At 38.4% G+C, this 23,954-nt stretch overlaps 1 protein-coding gene across 1 annotated transcript in view; it reads left to right on the forward strand.

The window, feature by feature from the left end:
• The window catches only part of Lrrc69 (leucine rich repeat containing 69), a 146,686-nt gene that overhangs the window by 18,241 nt on the left and 104,491 nt on the right, over positions 1 to 23,954 (forward strand). Inside the window, exons 2-5 of the mRNA XM_021160582.2 lie at positions 443 to 569; positions 1,762 to 1,834; positions 5,685 to 5,880; positions 10,219 to 10,290. Coding sequence (XP_021016241.2) covers positions 443 to 569; positions 1,762 to 1,834; positions 5,685 to 5,880; positions 10,219 to 10,290 — 468 coding nt within the window. The remainder of the gene's footprint in view (positions 1 to 442; positions 570 to 1,761; positions 1,835 to 5,684; positions 5,881 to 10,218; positions 10,291 to 23,954) is intronic.

Consider the following 23,954-nt stretch of genomic DNA (forward strand, 5'->3'; position numbering starts at 1 on the left):
ATAAAATGAGTCACAATGCAGAAAGTCCCCAAGAGTGCAACACACAGAGACAGAAACCCAAAAGTGAGAGACAGAAGGACAGCTGTTGTAGCATCCGGCTTAGCCTTGCTGAAATGATCTGACCATTTCCAGTGGATATGGCTATGCCATGCAAGTAATATAGACGCAGAAGGGAGGCTGTGCTGGAGGTGGAGACAGCAAGAGAGGGATAGAGAAGAAATGGGAGGACTGTGGGAAGCAGGAAGAATTAGAATTAATTAATATGACATATGTGCATGAAAATGCCATAATGGAACACATTACATTATGCGCTAGCTTAAGAAAATGGATAGAAATATCATCTCTGTATTTTCTTAGGTTATGTAGATGTCAGCAAACATACTGCTTTTCCCATTTGGAGATAGATAATGTACAAATACCTTATATTTCTCTATGTTTACAGTTGACGTTACTAAATCTGGGAAACAATCATTTACAAGAAGTTCCTGAAGAGATAAAATATCTTACCTCCCTGAAGAATCTTCATTTATTTGGAAACAGGATTTGCAGAATTGCTCCTGGAGTTCTTAGTAAGTTAATTATGGGCTATAGCATTGTGTTTAACCTCTAGTATCTAGCACTGTGACACAAGATAAAAAGGAATTGTATTGTGCTGAAATTAAGGAATTTCTGAAATAATACTTAAAGCTTTTTAAGTCTGTTTTGTTTTATTTTATTTTGTTTTTTCCTGGCAGTCTTGGAACTTGCTTTGTAGACCAGGATGGCCTTGAATTCACAAACATCCACCTACCTCTGCCTCCTGACTGCTGTGATTAAAGGCATGAGCCACCAGGACAAGCATTTATAATTAAACCAAACCAAACCAAAATGCTGTGTGAGAATTTCACACATGAAAATAATGTGCTTTGATCAAACATATCCTCCACACCTTCTTCTTCACCTCTCTGTGTATTCTAATCGCATCTGCATTGAGCAGAGCAGATTCACCAAGGTCACAAAATGATGCCAAAGCTAAGTCAACCATAAGCTTTCTTTCCTTAGAATTATGATAGACTAAAATGGTTTAACTTTTTTTTTTCTGAAAAAAAAAAATCACATGAGATGAGACAAAACAGACCCACAGGCTCTGTTGTTTGTGAAAAACTGCTTTTGCTTTGTTGGCCTCTTTAATATTTTGATTTGGATGCCATAAGTTTGTAGCAGTGGGGAAAAGCAGCCTTTGTCTGTTTCAAATAAAGATTAAGCCCAAACCAGATTTCCTTCCTAAATTGCAACAGTTTCCAGGAGCTGCTTGCCCAGTGGTAGCCCTGGATGCTGAAGTTTAAGAATGCCATGACTTAGTGGAGGAATCTTGATGGAGAACTTGTCCGCGTCTGTGCAGGGGCTTCACATGAGTGGAAAATGGAGCCAGAAGCTTCAAAGGAAGGAAAGCAATCACAGGAAATATAGGCTGTGTGGTAAGACCGAGGCAGAGAGGCTCAGAGTGTAGAAACTTGGATGAGAAAAAGTGAACTCCGCTTCTGGCTCTGCTTAGTCCTTAGGTCCAGTTTGTGGCCAGCCTGGCTCTCTTCTTTGTCCTCAGTGTTGTAACTATGTGACACATTTCCTCTTTCTGCCTTAACTAGTTTACTAGAATATCTGTCTTCAACAACCAGCAGAACCTTGGCCAAGGCAAGCATCCACAAGGAATTCAAAAGTGTATAGAAACACTAAAACTTGTTTCCTACCAGATGGCTAAAGTGACAAATTATTTCCTAACAGATGGCCTACATCGCTTGATCATGCTTAATCTGAATGACAACAGACTTACGAGTCTTCCTCAAGAAATTGGCAGGTAATTCTGATTTATAGTGAGGCTTGGCAAATATTACATTTCTCTCTTTGCCCAAACTCTATCTCATTCATCTGATGGTTTTGGGCCTAGTTAGGGTGGTTACAGATAACAGAAATGTGAAGCAAACTATTGATATTTTTTTCTCTTTCATGTGTACCATATATTCTTGTGTGTAGACATGCATGGTAAGTGGAGAGACCACAGGGTAATGGTAAGATGACTTCCTCAGTCACTTTCCACTTTCTCTATTAGACAGTCTCTCACTAGACCTGGAGCTCATACTTTGGTTTCAGCAAGTCCCAGGGATCTGCATATCTCTGACTGCTAGCTCTGGGTTTGCAGACACGTGCCACCATGCCATCCTAGAGGAAGTCACATCCAGGTCCTCCTGTGTGCAGGACACACATTTGACCAACAGAGCCTTCTCTCAATCACTAAGTTTAAGCAGGTGGTTCCTCAACTACTTGAGAGAAATGAGGAACAGCAGGGGATGTAAGAGTAAAAGTTGGGGGTTGAAACATGAGGCCCTAAATCTGATGCTATTGATATGCTAGCTCAGGGGTTCTTGGAGCTTGCTCAGCCAGATTGGGGACATTAAATTTTATTTCAGTAGTGTCATAAACCATTTTGAGCTGTATGGGAAAAGGTCATATAAAAGCAAAGGATTTAAAATTACGATGTCATTTTCATTAAATAAAAAACGGCACATTTTATTATCATTAGCCACAACCAAAATATGTTGTTTTCCCTTACCCTGCACATCTGTGCAGACAGGCTATCATTAGAGTGTTTTGCTGGAGCCAGCTGACGGCCTTGTCCTTCTGAGGCAGTGCAGTCTTTGAGCTATTTCTCTGACAGATGGAGAGAACTCTGCTCAAGTCTCCTTTGGGGACTCTTTATTGCGTATTGAACAGAAACATATGAATTACAAAGAGAATGTGAAACTGTGAGCAGTCCTCAACACAGGACTGCTTGGAGAGCCTACTCTGTATCAATTCACTTGTCTGTACTTCTTTTCAAATACTTTTATAGTCCTTTAAGTGGCAGGAAAAAACAAACAAGCAAACAAAAAACAAAAGAAGCAATCTAATTTCTGTGGAAGGGAAATACTAAGGACAATTAAAATGCCAGTAGTTGCTTGCTTGTTTTTCCATGGTTTTGATTTATCAGTTAATTGGTTTATGAATTGATAATGATATAGTGAACAGACAAAGACCTGCTAAAGAGATATGGTGAATCAGGTTCAGGATATATCTTTGTTCAACTAGCCTCGGATCAGTTAGTTGACTGCCCTAGATCTTGCTCCCTTTGCCTTTTAATGGGAGAATTTTGAATAGCTGAACTTCAGACCACTTGTCGTGACAGTATGATTTTCCAGTTTGAGAAGCTGTCTGTGTTTGGAGTGGGGTGTACACTGTTTAAGGAAGCATATAGATGTAAGCGAATATGCAAGAAGATGAAAGGACAGCTTTTGTTAGGAAAGGTAGGGTCATAAGTAGGCCCCCATTGTTTTTTATAGCTAGCTCTAAGCTGTCCATATTCTGACCAGGCCATAGATACAGGCTAATTGTCCATTTCCTATCCTGGAGAAGGTTCTTTTATTTTCAACATTTTAATTTTATTTTAAAGGTGTGTGTACACTTGAGTACGGTAGTGTGATTAGAGACTAGAGTTCATCATTGGGGATGTACGTGTGTCTATGTGTGGATGTGTGCATGTGAGATCCAGGTTCCTGAGGAAGCCTGTAAACAAAGTGGGATTCTCCGAAGCTGGAGTCACAGGAGATTGTGAGCTGCCCGATGTTGGACATCAAGAACCATATATTTGGGTCATCTGCAAGAGCAGTATGTGAGCCTTAACCACAGTGTCATCTCTCTAGCTCCACTGGACGAGATTTCTTTATCTTCCCGTAATGGTTAAGGGTTAAACCTCAATGGTTCCCATCTTTACAGCGAGGGTAAGAATAGTATTTATAAGGTGGTTTTGTCATTCAAGATTTAGTAAGTTCTTGGGATCTGGATCGGTGGCTAAGTAGTTAAGGTTATTTGCTGTTCTTGCAGAAGCCCTGGGTTTCTACTTTACACCCATGCCCAGCAGCACATAACTACCTGTAACTTCAGTCCAGATGATTTCCCATCTCTTGGTCTCTGTGGGCACCTGACTGCATGCAGTACACAGCATGTAGTCAAGACGTGTGTGTGTGTGTGTGTGAGAGAGAGAGAGAGCACACACACAATAAAAATGAATGCACTTTCAAGAATAGAAATGAAAAAAAAGCTGAGTTCTCAATACGATTTTCATTATCACTATTATAAGTTGCTTTTTATTCCAGCTGTTTTATGTTCTTCACATGCATTCCTTTCTAGAGATGAAGGACTGAGTATTTTGGATGTGAATTTCGGGAAAAGCATTAGGCCCGTGTAGCATCCTCCTCTTCTTCCAGAAATCAAGCAGCTGTGTCAGCAGGAAAGGCTATGAATCAATACACTGATTAAGAGGGTAGTGTAGCTTGTGTTGACTCTGTTTGGATGCCTGTTTTCTGTCTTCTCTGTTCAGAATTCAGCAGGGTAGAGAAGAATTTGTTGGTTAAGATATCTTAAGCCTCGCAGCTCATGGGCTTGGGGTCCACATAACGACGGTGAGTGGCGGTGCATAGCTGCATAGAAGTCAGTAGAAGCTTCCTGCAGACAGACTCTCTGAAACAGAAGATGGGAGAGAGGAAAGCATCAAAGACTCATCTTTTCTCATATGCAACCCCGTGAAGCTATGTTGTGAAGTTATCTATTAACCCTTTACAGGGGAAACAGAGCAAGGAGAAACTGCAAATGCAGAGCTCCTCTGGCTTCTGTCTGAAAGGAGACTGGCTCTTTTTGTGTTCTTGAAAGGAGAAGGGTGGTAGACTCCTACCTAATTCACCACTCTTCCCCTGACTCACCCAAACACTTGACAAATATGTTTGCAGTAAGCTCTGAGCTCATTATAGAGTCTGGATGAAGAAAAATAGAAGAGAAAAAGAAAGCCTCCTCCCTTTGGTAACACAGTGTGCTCAATTGAAGCAAGGCTATGACTAGATACTGAGGAAAACACTGCATGTCTTTTGCTATTTCCATTACTTTCTTATCATAATATTTATTGATTATTTCTGATTATATCATAATATTTATTGATTATTTCATGGACCCTAATCCCACTCATTTCCCAGTACTTCCATATCCCCCTGCACTCTTGTAACCTACCCTCCCTGGACAAAACAAAACCAAAACCAAAATCTCATTGTGAAATCTGCAGTGCGTCACCCAGTATACCCCTTTGTCCAAATAGCTTCTTTCCTTGCAAATGTTCATTGCAAAGAGACACTGGTCTTGTGCGAGGCTTCTGGCTTCTGTTACGCTAGAAATACTGGCTCCTCACTGAGACTCCTCTAGGATGTCCTGCTGTTGCCTTGTGTCTTGGAGATCCTGTAGCTTTGGAACAGCAGGATGAGCCCTTTCATCTGCTTCAGCAGTTCATAGGAGGGGTAGATGTTGCTGATGGGCCAAATGAAAGTCCTAGATCTGGGCCTTGGTGGTAGCTGAGCTGGTCAGCCCATCAGCTCTCCTGGCCTCTGCCACCATAGCCTGCTCATCAGCACTGCCCTGGCTAGCTCACTCAAGTGCTGCAGTTGTGAGGTACTACGTTTTCCTAACTCTGTTTCAGTAAAGCCCTTTTATGCTCAAAAGAGTCTCAGTAGTTTCAGGCACTTAACTTGGTAAGATTCAGAGGGTCTCCAAGAAAACATGTGGCGCTTTAATAATAGACTTTCGTTGTCTGATGATTTTGAGTCACATGCTTTTCTTGTTTCTTGTTTTAGGTTAAGGAGTCTTACCTACTTAAGCCTCAACCGTAACAATCTCACTGTGATTCCCAAAGAGCTTTGTTCCCTTGAGCATCTTTCTGAACTGCATCTAAACTACAATCAGATCGTGTACATCCCTGAGGAGATCAAGTTCCTGAAGAACCTTCAGCAGCTCTTTCTGGTCAGGAACAACATTGAAGAGTTGCCAGAGGTAAAGAAAATAGGGCCATTGCTTTTGTTTCCATTGCTGTCGGAGAAGAACTCCTTCAACAGATTGGGAGGTAGCCTATATCATTGTTCAATTCAACCTGCATTATAAATGGCAAAACACAAATGACAAAGCACTTCAAAGTTCATTTGTTTTGGTAATTTAATGAAGGTGTGAATCACTTTCTGATACATTATGAATTATGTGTATGTCTATACATGTTTATGAATGCATATTCTGTCTATATTTTGTGTCAGATTCCCCAGGGACTCTAATTTGATTGCTCTGTTCCTGGGGATAGAAAAAGAGCCCTTTGAGTACAAGATAGATGTGGGGCTTCTGGAGTATAATCTTAACGTAAAAGGTTCACTGTTTTTGTCATAGTTGAAGTCTAAGAATAACCATTTGGATTTGAGTATGTGAATGGCTAAGTAGACGGTAAACAGAAACAGCCCGAGGCAGCTTTGGGATTTGTACAGAAATCTTCTCTTAAAATGAGTTTGCTTTCATGAAGCAGATCCAGGAGATGGAGGTGGATCATGAGACACTAACTACTTAGGAAATACACTTGAATCATCTGCTCAAATACAGATGGCTATTCCTTGCCACTGGAGAACCAAGACTCCTCTGGCTGCGAGCTGGTCATAGTGGTATCAGCATTTCAAAGGCCAACAAAGAACTTCAGAATTCATGGCAGAAGGCACACAATGAGGAACTGGAGGGAGAGTGGCAGCACAGAGGCGAATGCATCACTCGCTTCCCAAAGCAGCCTACTAAGAGCATCAGTCCAGCATAGTTCCTCGGGGCTCCATGTGGTTCAAGAGGCTCCCGATCGCAATGATTTGTAATATTAGTGTGATGGGACAGGAAGTGGCAGTATCTTGAGGGTTGGTTCCTCATGAATGAAACTGTCATCCTTATTAAAGAGATCTAAAATTAAGCATGCTAGTGCAATCCTGCAATCCCAACATGCAAAATCCAAAAAGTGCTGAAGCATCCTTAGTTACATGACAAGATTGAGGCTGGCCTCTTGGCATACATGAGACCCTGTCTTAAACAAGTAACTCAAACCCAAACCAAGCTAAGACAAAGCAAATCACACCAAAACAGAAAACAGAACAAAGCACCTTAGGAGGCTTCAGAGGAACAAAGATCTTTTTCCATCATGTGATGTATCACAAGAAGTTGGCAGTTTCTAACCCAGAAGAGGTCACATAATAGCCCTACCATACTTTGACTTCTATATTCTGTGAAGGTGAGAATATATTGCTATATTTGTTAGATATCTAATTTATAGTTCTCTGTTCCAGAAAACCAACTTATCTCCTCTTTTTGACATTTATAATGTATTTACATATTAAAAGTACAGACAAGTCCTACAGCCAAGCTTCTTAACTTTGTCAGATTAGAGTTTCCCAAGTTGAGTCAATACCTTGGCATTTGCCTTGGTCATAGTGGTCAAAGGAAATTTATTAAAAATTTCAATGTAATTGATGCTTTCCATAGTCATAAGGAATGCCAACGGTATTTAGCTTTATGCCTATGGTATAGTTGGCTATGTTGGCTTTTCTCTGTCTGGCTTCCATTTTCTTTTGTTCTCATATTATAGCCTTGTAAGTTTCCTCCCCCTGTAAGTCTCTGAGCTTTGCTTAGTCTTGTCCTATTCCACTACACTGGTCTTCGAGCCAAGTTAGAATATTCCTTCCTATGGGACATAGTGATTAGCCCGGTGACAGGCTTAAGACTTAAGCTAGGTAAATGGGACAAGGTTGATGGATTGATGGGGATAAAGTAGTCTTTCTGCCTGTTAAACAGGGAGAATGAAGACTCACATCTAGGGACTAGAGAGATAGCTCAGTGGTTCAGAGTACTTGACGCTCTTACAGAGGACCAAGATTCAATTTTCAGTACATACGTAGCTTACAACCATCCATAATTTAAGTCACAGGGGATCTAATGTCCTCTTCTGGCTTTATGGCACTGTGCACACATGTGGTTTACAGACATGTGTGCAAGCAAAGCACACACACACACACACACACACACACACACAAACACATATACATATACATAAACATACACACACATATACATAAACATACACACACATATACATAAACCTAAAAGAACTTCTGAATCCTGATGTCTCCCTGTCTGTCATCTTTGGTTCTTTTCTGTTATTTTAGCACTCTACCTTCCTACAGTTCTATCCCAGGCATCGTGTTCTCTTCATGGAACAGTTTCTGTTCCACTCTTACTTCGTGGCCTGGCTTTTACAAAGAGGGAAATCTAAAGTACACTCAGTATCACAAATGCATCATCTGCTTCCAGACAATGCAACATGTGAGAAAAGATGGCGACTACTAGATATGGCTAAAGAGATACGCTATTTCCCTAGGGAGAAACACTACCATCAAAATAATAGTAGCATTTTAGAAGCATTTCTTTTTTTAAAAAACCATAATTTCAGTGTCTTTTTCATATGAAACTTGTAAATCAATATTTCCACTTCAAAATTTTAACTCTCAAATTTGACTCATTATTTTTCAACTGCATCAATTATTTTTTATTAGATATTTTATTTATATTTCAAATGTCATCCCCTTTCCTAGTTTCTCCTCCAAAAATCCCCTATCCCTTCCCCCATGCCCCTGCTCCCCAACCCACCCACTCCCATGCCCAGTCCTGGCATTCCCCTATACTGGGGCATAGAGCCTTCACAAGACCTAGGGCCTCTCCTCCCATTGAGAGACCATCCTCTGCTACATATACAGCTAGAGCCACAAGTTCCACCATGTGTTTTCTTTGATTGGTGGTTTAGTTCCAAGGAGCTCTGGCGGTACTGGTTAGTTTATATTGATGTTCCTCCTTGGAAAGAAGATAGTATTTTCAACAAATAGTGCTGGCTCAACTGGTAGTTAGCATGTAGAAGAATGCAAACTGATCCATTCTTATCTCCTTGTACAAAGCTCAAGTCTAAGTGGATCAAGGAACTCCACATAAAACCAGAGACACTGAAACTTATAGAGGGGAAAGTGGGGAAGAGTCTCGAAGATATGGACACAGGAGAAAGATTCCTGAACAGAACACCAATGGCTTGTGCTGGAAGATCAAGAATTGACAAATGGGACCTCATAAAATTGCAAAGCTTCTGTAAGGCAAAGGACACTGTCAATAAGACCAAAAGGCCACCAACAGATTGAGAAAAGATCTTTACCAATCCTAAATCCTATAGGGGGATAATATCCAATATATATAAAGAACTCAAGAAATTGGACTCCAGAAAACCAAACAACCATATTAAAAAATGGGGTACAGAGCTAAACAAAGAATTTTCAACTGAGGAATACTGAATGTCTGAGAAACACCTAAAAAAATGTTCAACATCCTTAATCATCAGAGAAATTCGAATCAAAACAACCCTGAGATTCCACCTCACACCAGTTAGAATGGCTTAGATCAAAAACTGACAGCAGATGCTGACGAGGATGTGGAGAAAGAGGAACACTCCTCCATTGCTGGTGGGACTGCAAGCTGGTACAACCACTCTGGAAATCAGTTTGGCGGTTCTTCAGAAAATCGGACATAGTTCAGAAGCATTTCTACAATACTGGAAGTCATTTGATAAATTATCCTCTCGTTTTTCAATTTCAATTGGTTTTGAAGTTTCCAGGATTTAAAATCCTAGTTTACATTTGCTTTTTAATAGAAATACTAGAAATAAGATGTTTCACAACAACCATGTGGTTACTATGGTAATTTACAGTTGTACTGACCATGTAGATAGATATAGTTCTGGGTTTTATTTCTTTTGTGAAGAAAGGGTTTTGTTATCATAGTGTTAAGCAGAAGATAGATGTATTAGAAATCCTGCTGAAGTTATCATTACAGGAAACACTCCAGAATTATGTTTTATGTTTCTCAGGGTTTCTACTTTAATAATATATGGTGTCTGAAAGGGCTCATTGAATATTAGGCTGTTTGAATTTCATAACTCAGTTAATCTACCTCATCATCACAAGCACATATCATTTGTTTATTAGAAAGTGAAGAAATTAAAATACAAAGGTGCTTAGGAAGTTGAATATGATTGTACTTAATAACAGCAAGAGTTGGGTTAGACCTAGAAATAGTTAACTGAGAATATATTATATTGCTCTAGAGTACATAGAAGAAATAAGGGTTTGTAGTTATTGGGCCGTCCATAGAGATTTCTTTAGGGAAGACTGTTTTGATGGAGCGATCTCTATTCACTCTGAACCAAGTCAATACTTACAGTTTTATATTAAAAATCTCTCTCTCTCTCTCTCTCTCTTTTTTTTTTTTTGTCTTATGACACAGGAAATTTGTCATCTTGGAAAACTAAGAGTCCTGGACATAGCTGGAAATGTAATCCAGATATTTCCAGCAGGCGTAAGTACTGTCAATTGTTACTGTAGTTGAAAATCATTCTGTTTATACTGTTGGGAATAGAAAATACAAGCAGCCAGCAAAAGCTGTAGTAATTGTAATTGTACAGTGACTCAAAGGTTTGCTTTGTGCTAGGATTTCAAGTCCCATTCTTTTGCATTCTTTTCCTTGTGTTCTGTGCCTGCTGAATGTGTTTGAACCAAATGAACTCTGGTTGTTATCATAAATATTTAATCTATCAGTTATGATTAAATTTTTTGGTTATTACACACTGCTTTTGGTCACCTCTGACTTGTTTGAAAAGACTACTTTCTTGGGCTCAAGACTTTATCCTGTATAGTGAATCCAGACATGACCCTTTTGTTCATTGTTTTTAAGCCATTAGCTATGAAAACACACTTTCTTTCCCATTTGGAAGTGAATTTTTGACTTTGTTTATTTCAAATAACAGAGACAGCTCATTTTGGCTACTTGTAACTTTGGGGGAAAGTAATAGCTGTTTTTCATATTGCATTTTTATATCCAAGTGAGCACGCTGGAACATAACATTCAAGTAAATAATTACTAGTACATTTATCCAGCAAGTATTCAGTAAATACCTGCAGATCTATTAATTTTATTCTTACTAACTGATTCAAATTGTAGTTTTTAGACATTTTCATCTTATTTTATAATTAAATTAAATTAATTTATTTTATAAATAAATTAATATAATTTTAATACAAGAAAGGATGAAAATGTGAAATATTGGGTTCAAAATTTGCTTTATGAAAATATATGCAATATTCCAATCATGGTAAAATATGCATCATAAAAGTCTTTTTTTTTTTTTTTTTGGTATTTTTAGACAAGGTTTTATTTCTTTTTATAGTATCCCTGGTTGTCCTGTCCCGGACTTGCTTTATAGACCAATCAGGCCTTGAACTCACAGAGATCTACCTGCTTCTGCCTCTTGAGTTCTGAGATTAAAGGTGTGTGCCGCCAGGCTCAAAACCTTTATCTTTAAGAGGACATTCTTGAGACCAAGTACTTTGATACAATCTGTCCCTGCCATCTCTCTCCAGAACTTACTGTGTTATCTTACCGACTGAAACGGTATCATTTGACACATTCCCAACTGGATAAGTTTCCAGTTTGCTTGTTAGCACCTATCCCAGCATTTTAAGATAAGGTATTTCTCTTGTTTTTGTTTTTGATTTTTTTTGACACTACCATTCTATGTTCTGTCTTTACGTACTTGAGTACTTGGTGCACCCCACAGAAGACATTCCCTGGCATTTGTCCTTTTGTGACGGGCTTATTTTACTTAGCACAGTGTTCATCCCTGCTATCAAGAGTTGGCTTTTTCCTCTTTGTCCTAGGCTGAATCCTAGTCACCCATACAACAAGCATGTGCACCTTTTGCTTCCCCATTGTTCTGTGGATCGACACTTGCGGTGTTTCAGTGCTTTGCTTACTGTGAGCTATGCTGCTGCAAACTTTGTCATACAAGTTTGAGTTTTCACTTTCAATTTCTCTAGATATAGCCTTGGAAGTAGAATTACCAAAATTCTATAGTCATTTCCTATCTTACTTTCTTCTCTTGATGTCTTTTATCTTAGTCAATTATCTTCTTTATCATACCGTCTGACAGAGGTATCTTAAGGAGGGGCTGGTTGTGGCTCACAGTTCAAGGGCTGAGTTTATGGTGGTGGGGAAGCTAGGGCATCAGGCAGGTGAAACAACTGGTCGTATTTGTCCATATTGAATGCTAGGGCTCTCTTATGTATTGTGGGACCCAGCACATGGAATGGTTCTGCCCACATTCAGAATGGGTCTTCTCACCTCTCTTAACTAAATCTAAATAATTCCTCACAAAAATGGCCACTGGCTAACCAGTCTAAGTAATCCCAATGGACATTCCCCAAAGCTTGTCTTCTAGGTGATTTTAAAGCCTAGCAAACTGACAATAAATATTAACCATCACACATTTAATATGTTAAAGGATTTTCTATGCTGTTAACAATTTTATAGTTCAAATTATAGGAAAGAATAGATGTTTTCAGCAAAGACTTGGTAAAGAGTCCATGATTTTATTCATACTATGGGTTTGATTTAAATCTGTCACAATGTGACAAAACCTTAATTTCCAGAACATCCTTCCAATGTCACCAGTCCCATGGTACCACGGGAGCACAGACCGTGGAAAGGAACGATCCTTTTCAAGTCTATGTTGAGGTTCAAATGTTAACTTTACTATCAAACATATATTGAATTTCATCTTAATATTATTTATTAAATAAAAACTAAAATAATGTTCTCTAACTCTACTTAGCACCCACCTTGGTATTGCCAATAATTCAGTTTTCTCTAAAAAGTGGTTCTATATCAACAGTTATGTTTAAATACCCCTGCTTCCAATAATTTTAGCATGCCTTTGACATGATCTATGCCAGGTTTGTTTTCAGAAAATTCTGTAAACCTTATGTAATAAGCTAGTACACAAACTCATCTGAGCTTTGTTCCCCAATTTTTTTTACCTTGGAATTTTAAAAATGATTTTCCTTTCTGAAACAGTAGTGACATTTTGCAAATTATTGGTGTAAAATCCATATTCCATAGTTGAGAGATGGGACAAATTGACAAAACACATGGCAAATGCAGAGATGAATTGTTGGCTCTGTAGTATATATACTATGTAAGTGGTATAGCATTCAGTTTCATAGTAATGGTTGTAAACATCAATGAAGACCACAGACTTTAACAATGAAGGCCACAGACATTAACAATGAAGGACACAGACTTTAACAATGAAGGACACAGACTTTAACAATGAAAGACACAGACTTTAACAATGAAGACCACAGACTTTAGCAATGAAGACCACAGACTTTAACAATAAAGGACACAAACTTTGGAGTCATATATCCATTAGTTTAAATTTCTAAGTTCTTATTTACTAAACTATGATTTCAGACAAGTTGAGGTGCTACTTAAAGCCACCTTACTCATGAGCACATTAAATGTGTAAATGATTATAAAACATTTTATAGAGATTGTCGAAAGAATGGCAATTACTTTGCTAATGAATTATCTGTGAACTGTTTGGTAATGCACAACCCCAGCACTTGTAGTGACTACTCACTGTCTATGGGTGGCTGTAGGAAACGTTGATTTCTGAAGCATGTGTTTTACAACCCATTCTTACTATAAAGTGTTGAAAGCCATGAAAAATAAAGGAGCAAAGGGGAAGCTGTGGTTTTGTGAAGCCCACTATGATCTCCAGCACTGGAGTTACATTCTGTAGAATAGATTTAATAGTTTCTTTTACTGCCATGCTTTTGAGATAGAGTTTCTCTGTGCAATAGCCCTGGCTGTCCTAGAACTCCCATTGTAGAACAGGCTGGCCTTGAACTCACAGAGATCCACCTGCCTCTGCCTCCTGAGTTCTGGGATTAAAGGCATGTACCACCATGCTCTGCCATTGCTGTTCTCTTAAAAATGATTTTTATTTGAGTTTTATGGTCTAAAATTTGTTGTGAAACTTAGAAAATGTTATTTTGCAATAATATATAATTTTTACTAAGGTAGCTTTTAAATATTTGAGGCTGATTTATAAAGATTTATTTATTTTATGTATATGAGTGTTTTGACTGTGCAACTCTTTGTGGACCCTTGTGCATATCTGGTGTTTGCAGAGGTCAGAGGAGAGCATTGGATTCCTCTAGAATTACTATTATGAATATCTGTGAGCAGGCACATGAGTGCTGGGAATTGATTCTGGGTCCTCTGGAAGAACAAGTGCTTTTGACTGCTGAGCCATCTTTCCAGTCCTTGCTACCTGCAAAGCTGATGTTTTAAATCAGGAGTTATTATACAAATAAGAATGTATGTTAACTGGAAACCTGATTCCAAGTGTGTGTCACCATAACTTGCTTAATATTTTTCCAGTTATAAGTAATTGGGCCTGAGGCTCTAGTACAGCTGGTGAAGTTCTTGTTTAGCATGCATAAAGCCCTGTTGGATCACCAGCACTTCCTAAACCTGGTGTGGAAACACAGGCCTGTCATGCTCATGGAGCTAGGATAATCAAACCTTTGAGATGGAACTTTGGCCAGCCTGGGATCTTGTAAAACGAAAACCAAGAGTAAAGTAATAAAAGGAAACATTCACTGTATAAAAGGTGCATCCATATATGTATGTAGCAACAATTAATGAAACCAGATGCCATGAATTTGAAAGAGAGCAACAGGGTTATATGGGTGGGTGTGGAGGAGTGACAGGGAAGGAGAAAATGATGCAATCATATTATAATATGTAATATATAAGTTATATATAATGAAACATATAATTTTATAATAGAATAGAAATATTTTGAAAGTGTGTGTAAGATTGTAAACTACAAAGTATGAGGTGCCTTTAAGTTTATTTTTCAGAGACAATATGTTATTCTTCTGTAAGTATTTAATTTTTACATATTCACTTTAGAATACAATTGAAATTATACTTCTTAAAAAATCTTTTTCACTTAACATTATATATTGAATACTCTTCTTCAAGCAATATATTTCAGATATTTGGTTTTAATTACTGGACCTTTTAAAAATCATGTTTACTTTTTTTTATACTTTCATTTATCAGAATAGATTGGAATGAGCAGGCCTTTGAGGAACTAGATTGTCAGAAATTGGCATCTTTTATTTTAAACTTTCTTTGACAGAGTGAGATTTCCAAAATGTAACTTATGATCCACAGTGAGTGGACAGTATGTGGAACAGTGGCAGTTATGGAAATGGCTGGTTTGGTTTAGTAGTTTAAATCTGTTTTTTTTTTTCCTCTTAGAAAGATACAAGTCCTTGGACTTTTGTCTGCCCTTAGTCATAATGACTTCATCCTAGCTATAATTCTGTGATATGCTGCTTTTGGGTAGATGGAACTATTCAACCCACTACACTTTGGTAAAGTGTAAAACTTAGTTTGGATCTGCAACAGATTTAACTGTACTGTGTGAAGAGAGTCCAGTTCAGCTATCACTTATTGAGTGTCTCCTCTGGCCACTCCCTCTTAAGTGTTGCTCTTGAATACTGGAGGAATTCTGACCATCAGAGGGGTTCCTTGCACCCATGTTAGGCAGCTCTGATGTTACCGATCCCTCAGTCTCACGTGTACATCCTTGCACATGTACACATAATTAAAATAATTTTTTGAATTGAGCAAAGCAAGTAATTGGTTATTTTATTTAGTGTTTGTGTGTGAACCATCGCACATGTGTGATGAAGGCCACAGGACAACTTTTGGGAGTTGATTCTCTTTTTCAGCTATGTGGATTTCTATGATCTAACTCAGGTTATCTGGCTTGGCAACCAAGTGTGTTACTCACGGAGCAGTATTGCTGGTTTTCTCAAAATAAAATTTAAAATGGATTTCCTACCATCATAATATCCTAGTCAAACAAATGAACAATGATGGATATTGCTTGTGTGGAATTTGAATGTCAAGTCTTGAAGAGCTCATAAAAAGCAAGAAAAACAGACATTAAAAAAAAACTAGGAACATTGAAGAAGTAGACATTAGCTTGGAAAGAAAAGGGGCCAGGTAAGTAGTAATTCATTGTCTCCAAAAGACGGAGGGAAAAAGTGATCAGATGCACTTACAACGTTTGAGAATGGAGAAGGAAAAATATTGCCATTGCTTGCTACTAAGAACTTTGGATAAGCTATCAGTGGGGTTGTGAGAGTCAAGTACTAACAATATCTTTTTCCATTTTTAAGATAAAATAGAAAATTCAGTCTCTAAAGCAATAGTGGTTAAATCCTTTCAACAGGGGAGAAAGGTGAATTCCTTAGATTTTTAGTCCCTTTGAAATAATTTTAAAAGATCTGTGCATTTTTGGGCAAAGAAAAGCTTCCTTCACTAGCTCTTCTTTACCCAAACTTCAGTGATTTGAAAAAGAAGTTGACTTAACTGAAGTGACAAAAACATCTTTTGAAACAGGGTTTCTTTGTGTAACAGCTCTGGCCATTCTGGAGATGGAGCTGTAGACCAGGCTGGTCTTGAACTCACAGAGATCCACCTGCCTCTGGCTGCTGAGGGGTAGGATTAAAGGCATGGGCTACCATGCCTGGCTGACAAAAAAATTTTAATGACTATCACCAGGGAGCATCTCGAGGTCTGACTTTGATGTGAAATTCAGAGGAAAACCTCATCTTTGAATGCTGTAGCAAAGCTTTGCACTTTTTAGTAACACTCTTGTCAGACTCTATTGGCGATCTTTCTACTCACCTGCAATATCATGGCATTTTAGATCTAGAAATAGCACAGGAAGGTATTTCTTTGCATCAGTACTTTATAGTTGTTCAGTAATTTACAAGGTTTTGAAGCAATGTTTCATGTAGTAAAATCTGTTTGATGTTGCATAGTCCCCTGGAGAAGCAGACTGAAGCTCAGACCTATTTAGGGCTAAATGTATTGAGACTTCAGAGAAGTGATTAGTTAGTAGACATTGCCCTCCGTCTTGAGTACACAGTAGAATCCTCTGGATAGCTTGTTAAAACCCAGAATGCTGGGCTTCCCTCCCAGAGTTTCTGAGTCAGAAGACTGTGGAGCCCAAGAATGTGCATTTCTATTAAGTTCTCAGGTGTTGCTGATGCTGCAAGTGTGGGGATCATACTTGGAGAACCACAGACCTGAATTACAATGCGGATCTAGACCTAGCACTGAAGCCTTGCCAAAAGCCCAGGCTCCATCCATCTTAGTACAGAGCCTCTGAAAAATCTGTTCTTTGTCTTAGCAGTGATAAGTAGGGGGTGTCACTGTTATGTTACACATTGGAAGGTCAGATTCTGAGAATGTCACTGGGTCCTTGAGTCCTTGTGGAAGGAGCACTGTTTGAACAATATAGTTCCTTTGTATGTGGAAAAGGCTTCACCTAGAAACAAAGTTTCAGTATGTGAGCACAGGGACACAGGGAATAGTGGGTTTTGGGAAGCTCAGATTGGCATGTTGGCCAGTAGAGTTAACCTTATTCCCTTCAGCTACACGTACATTGCAAATGTATGCCGTAATTCCATGCCACTGATAAAATGCATAGTTATTTATTATTTTTTTTACTCAATTTAAAAATAGGCCAGATATTTTAGTATGTGAATTGAACACTAAATTATTCTGGAGAATTTTGGGGATGGTCAAATCTTTACCATGTTATTTATTTAGTAACTTAAGGGTTTTATCTTTAAAGAATTTCCCATTTACATTAACTGGATGCAATTTGGATATGAATGATTTATCTTAAACATTTATATGGCTACAGATCAATGTGACAACACGTGAGAAAGTGCTTTGGTAAAAGTACACCCTCAAGAAATATGCATAAGAAGATGGAGCCACAGCCAAGAATACATGTTCCACAGTTGCTGCTTGTTTTCAATGTCAACTTTTTTATTTAATGTCCATTCATATCTAAAGCCTCCACAAACAGTCTGTGCCAGGGTTAAGAATGTTCAGTATTTGATTTTTTAAAAGGTTTGATGGCATGTATTTTAATATTTACGTGTGTGTGTGGGGGAGAGAGACAGAAACAAAGACAGAAAGACAAAGATAGACAGGTACAGAGAGAAAGACAGACACATGCACACACACATATACTCATACATACACAGAGAGAAAGACAGACAGAGACACAGACAAACAGAATCTCTCTCTCTTTCTCTCTCTCTCTCTCTCTCTCTCTCTCTCTCTCTCACACACACACACACACAGAGAGAGAGAGAGAGAGAGAGAGAGAGAGAGAGAGAGAGAGAGAGAGAGAGAGAGAGGAGAGAGAGAACAGAGAGGAGAGAGAGAGAAAGAGAGAGAGAGAGAGAGAGAGAGAGAGAGAGAGAGAGAGAGAGAGAGAGAGAGAGAGAGAGAGAGAGAGAGAGAGAGAGAGAGAAGAAGAAGAGGAGGGGAGGGGAGGGGAGAGGAGAGGAGGGGAACCTAGAGCAAAAGAGCAAGAGCTTTAGGCTATAGTAGTGTCATGAGACAGATGCTGTGTGGACCATTCCCAGGTGGCATGACTAATATTACAGTGCCCTTTGCATTTCATCCATGCTCCTTGATTTTCTTCAAGAGTTCTTTAGAGTTACAAACCAAATTTGGTGTCAAGAGAATTTCTTCTTTTACAGTATAAAAACAAATGACAGGAAAAGATCTATTTTTTGAGAAACACAAATACTGTGAAGAGTGAAGAAGTTTGAATCCATGTTCGCAAACATAACTTCCCCCCCTAACTTAATCGTTATTGGTGTTTGGAATTCTTTCTTTAGGCTTTCTTTTAAGGATTGGTTTGATCTGTCACTTACACATCCTATGTGTTTGGAGACTTTCAAAAGCATATGATTATGTGCTGGGCGGTAGCTTGGTGACAGAGTGCTTGCCTAGTAAATCCAAGACCCTAGGTTCAATCCTCAGTAACATAGATCACAATAGAAACATAACTGGGCCCAATTTGCATTGATCAGGGCCTTCACTGATGTGTACCCAAGGCACTGTGTGATGTGTACAATCTCAGCAGCACACACCACATCCTAGACTCCTTGATTGATGCCTGAATAATGAGTTTCTCTGAAGATACATTTGCATTCCTCAGATCTCAATTCAGCTATGTAATAAAATGAAAGCAGTCAACTATGCCTCCGAAAGAGCCCTGGTTCTCAGGATCTGTAACTTTAGTGTTATCTGTTTTTGTAAGTCACTTTCCACTCTCTAGTAGATCACTGGGTTTCTAAATGAAGACTGTCTCTTAAAATAGCGCACTATGTCAGTGAACTCTGTTCCTGAGGCCCGTCTCAGACTGCTGGCAACTAGTTATCTTGATGTCATTTTCTGTTTTAAAAAGTGACTTCTCTATGAACGGCCAATGCTGGCTGCTTTTGATATGTTCTAGCCTGAGAAAATCTTGCTGAGTTGTCCTGGAGCCCATTGTGGGAAGAGCCATTCCTGGGCTGGTAGTCCTGGGTTCTGTAAGAAAGCAAGCTGAGCATGACAGGGGTGGCAAGCCAGTAAGCAGGGCCTCTCTATTAGCTCCTTCCTCCAAGTTCCTGACCTGTGTGACTTCCAGTCCTGACTTCCTTTGGTGATGAACAGAAATTCGGAAGTGTAAGCAGAATAAACCCTTTCCTCTTCAACTTGATTCTTGGTCATGATGTTTTGTGCAGGAATACAAATTCTGACTAAGACATAGTCTATCTATTTTTGCCTCTCAAATAGTAAAGAAAGATATATCATGGCCTTCAATCTCTTTAAATGCCTTTCTAAAACTTGACCTTGATTTGAAAATAACATGTATTTTTTCAGTTGTCTGGTCAGGGCTCCCTTCCATGGCTGAATTTATTAGGAGATACACATTTAAAACAACATTCTGTGAACTGTAACAGACATGGGACATGAGCCAATGCTTTCCTAATGCAAAGCCCTGTGGGATCTGGTTTTATGTGAGTGATGTAAGCTTAGCTAACATGGGCTAGTGAACTCCAAAGCTGGACTGGATGCTTTCCCTGTCTCTGCTTTTATGAGGCTGAGCTCATGTTCCACTGTTTCTTGTGTGGGGGCAGGAGAGGAGGTGTGTGCTGAATTACATGCTATTGCTTCGTTTACTATTCCAATTCTAAAATTTCACGAGATAGCCTTTTTGAGATGAAAGCATAGAGAAAATTCATAACATTACTCTGGAGACAATGGTCATTTTGTTAAAACTCAGGTTTAAAATTTGAGTGCCCAATTAAGCTTGGTGGTAGAGCTGTCTTTCTCTGCTTAGCTAAATTTAAGATCTGGTTTCTGACATTTTATGTATATATGTGATTTAATGGGAATTAAAGACAGGCTGGTGCTCAATGCCTATAAAATGGAAGTCTGTGAAAAGATACCGTTCCATGGGACATGGTACTTGGAGCACCATGTTTATCTACCATTAGTTAAACACTTCAGAATATGAGTTTTCTCACTAGGTTATAATGACATGACTCAGGAGAGTGAAAAGATGTCTCACTTGTCTCCAAAAATGGAGATTCCAACATTTAAATAACTTATATCTTTTCATTGAGGGATGAGGACAGAGTCATCTACTTAGAGAAGCAGAGCTGCTCCTCTTCTTCTTCTTCTTCTTCTTCTTCTTCTTCTTCTTCTTCTTCTTCTTCTTCTTCTTCTTCTTCTTCTTCTCCTTCCTTCCTTCTTCTTTCTTCTTCTTCCCCTCCTCTTCCTGTCCTCCTCCCTCTCCCTCTCCTCCTTTCTTTCTTCTCCACTTCTATTCCACTTAGAAGGGGTGAACAAAATAATCCTGGGAGGCGGAGGGAGGGAGGGATCTGAGTGAGAGAGAGAAGGAGGAGGAGAAACGGGGCAGGATTATATACTGGAGAAGACAGGAGAGAAGCCCAGAAGGCCCAGAGAATGAATGGAAATATGCAGAGACCTGGGATGTGAGAGGCTCCCAGGACTCAGGGGAGATGATCTTAGCCAAAATGCCCAACAGTGGGGACACAGAACCTGAACAGTTCACCTTCAGACAGGGACTCCAGTGAAGCGATGGGGACACCAACCCACTTTCAAAATTTTTGACCCAGAATTGTTCCTCTCTAAAAGAAATTCAGGGACAAAAATAGAGCAGAGAAAGAAGAAATGGCCAACCAGTGACCGGCCCAACTTGGGATCCATCTTATGGGTGGGCACCAAACCCTGACACTATTACTGAAGCCAATCAATTTGGAGTTTTGGCTGTTCCCAGCACTATAAAGGTTTCACTTTAGTTCATATTTGTGTGATGGGCTTGTTTTCATTCCTTTAACTTTTCTGTAGCCATGCAGTTTAGATGCACATTATACATACCGTATGAATTCATTTAAAAACAGCCAGTATAAAATTGTCTGTCTTTAAGTTGTAGCATTTAGTTTACCTCGATGCAGTGCTGAGTTAGTTGGGGACTAACTCGGCATCTTCCTGTGGATTTCTGCTTTATTCTGCACCTACTGTGCTTCTATCCCACTCCCTTTTCCTTTAAATCCGGAGACTTTTGTAATTCCACTTTTATAATTAAAAAAAAATTTATTAGGTATTTTCTTTATTTACATTTCCAATGCTATCCCCAAAATTCCACTTTTATAATTTTAGTAATAAAGTTTTATACAATGTCACTGTTATAATTGACTAAACATTAAATTTACGTGCTTTATGGAGGTTATTAATTTATACTTGAGGGAGTGTAAGAACTTGTTTTGACCTGGAAGTAAATAGGATTTCTCTCAAAGATTAAGGACAAGGGAAGAAATTGTAGCAATGGAAATGATCAATCCGAAGGAAACCCACATATGTGTGTCACAAAGTAGTAAAGTCTTAAATTACAAAAGTCAGGTCAAAGGTCAAAAAACAGGTCAAAACTTCCTGACTTTTTCCATTGCAATGAGTTTACATTACTCCAGTTTTAACCTAAATCCTGTGTTTGTTCCTGAAGAATATTTTTTTTTCTGTGTGTACAATCCAATTTAACATGATCACTTTTCTCTCCCTTAGCATTTCAAATTCTATCAGTTTCCCAGCATGCATTGCTGCTGCTGAGAGGCGCATCATTCGCTTGGTGCAGGCCCACTTACTAAGGAGCAAAGCGCCATCTGCTCTTCTTTTCCTAGCAGCTTCTAAGAGTTTGTTTTCTCATAGTTTTATTATTAATTTCAATGACGGTGTTTCTATACATCTATTTCATTTTATTTTTCCTGCCTGGAATTTATTAGACTGCTTAAATGTGTGGATCAGTGTTGTTCTCAGTTACACGTTATCAACTTGATACATCTGGGAAGGGGAACCTCCGTTGAGGAATTGCCTCCATCAGATTGACCTATAGGCAGGTCTTGGGGGCATTTTCTTTCTTGATTGATTTAGGAGGGCCCAAAGCACTATAGGGAGTGACTCTGGTTGGCACAGGAAAGCAAACTGAGTAACTATGGGGCCTGAATGAGTAAAGAGTGTACCATGGTCTCTGCTTCAGTTCCTGTCTCCAGGTCTAAAATTTCTGCCATGGCTTCCCTTGATGATGGAACCTTTTAATGAAACCAAAGACATTTTTTCTCACCCCAGCTGCTTTTGCCCTTGGTATTTATCAAAGCATTAGAAATCAAACTAGGACAATGTGATATTCATTACGTTCAAAAGCCCTTAGTCATTTTCTTTCAATATTGCTTCATCACTCTTTTCTCCTCCTGTAACTTAATTTCATATATTTTATAACTTTTCATTGTATCTACTTTGCATGTTATCTCCATTCTATATTTCATTCTTTTCTTCTCTTTGCACTTCATTTTACATTTTCCTCACATATTTTTATAATCCTATAATTTACTTTTTAGTAACAATATTTAAATATTGTTAAATCTATTTATTCGTTTTTCTCAACTTTATTCAGTGTACAATGTCTCATTGGTTATTTTTCAAATCTGTTATGCTACCATTCACATTTCAACTGGACTGTATTTGCTAAACATGGTAATTGTAGTGACTTTAATGTCTATGTCTAATAAGTGCAATAACGGAGGAGAAATTTGGGGTTCATATTGGCCACATTTGTCTTTCCTTTTGTTAGTGCAGGTTTATTCATCCACAAAAGTGCTGTTCGACTCAGTGTACCTTTCCTTATATGCTTGGTTAGTTTTGATTACGTATTGAAAGTTATATTTGAATAGTTATTTTTGAAAATGCCTAGAAGCTTCAGATGAGGTAAGTTTTAAATATATTTCTATTTACTTTTACTATGTAGAACAACATGGCATCTTATTAATTCAAATGAAAGGCTAATTATATATTTCACTTCCTAAGGTTTATCGGGGAAACTTTGTTTCTGGGGCTGGATGATTTTTATCTTATTAGATTTAACATATGCACAGTGGTTAGTCTTTGTTTGTCAGGTTGACCTAAACTAGAGACAACTAGGAAGAGAAAATGTCAGTTGAAAAATTGCCTCCATCAGAAAGTTTACATGGCACATGCCTTTAATTCCTGCACTTGGGAGGCAGAGGCATTCGGATCTCAATTAGTTCAAGGCCAGCCTGTTCAATAGAGGGACTATACAGAGCCAGGGGTATACAGAGAAACCCTGTCTCAACACCACCTCCCCCCCCTCCGAAAATAAGAAAAAAGAAAAGAAAGTTTGCATACTAGTAATTATAACTAGGCTGATATATTTAGTTATTTCTGAAAAAAAAACTTTTTTCGTTGTGGATCATTTGAAAAACTATAGACAAATGAAAAAGAAAAACAAAATTACCTGTAATCTGACTAGCATGATGGAGAAGGATCTGCACCATCAACACACTTCTATCTTTTCAGTTAAAAAACATGGAGAAGGATCTGCACCATCAACACACTTCTATCTTTTCAGTTAAAAAACATGCTTTATAACATCCACAGGTAGGTAGGAAGTTTCATAGGTCATGAGTGTTATTAGAATTAGTCATACAAGTTGCTGTATTGATACGTGCATGTTTTAAAATGTGTATTTCATTAAAAATAAATATTTTTTCCTGATTTAATTTTTTACATCATTATTTGTAATATTTATGAAGTATGTATGTATGCATGTAATTAAACCACCTCTAAGATTTTGACACATGGGGTATTTCAGACGACTTACTGAAGAATATTTCTACTATTCTCATGCAGTTTATTCTGGT

The sequence above is a fragment of the Mus caroli genome, unplaced genomic scaffold (genome assembly GCF_978045245.1).
Source record: "Mus caroli unplaced genomic scaffold, Mus_caroli_1 scaffold_6, whole genome shotgun sequence".
In the NCBI taxonomy this organism is placed as follows: Eukaryota; Metazoa; Chordata; class Mammalia; order Rodentia; family Muridae; genus Mus; species Mus caroli.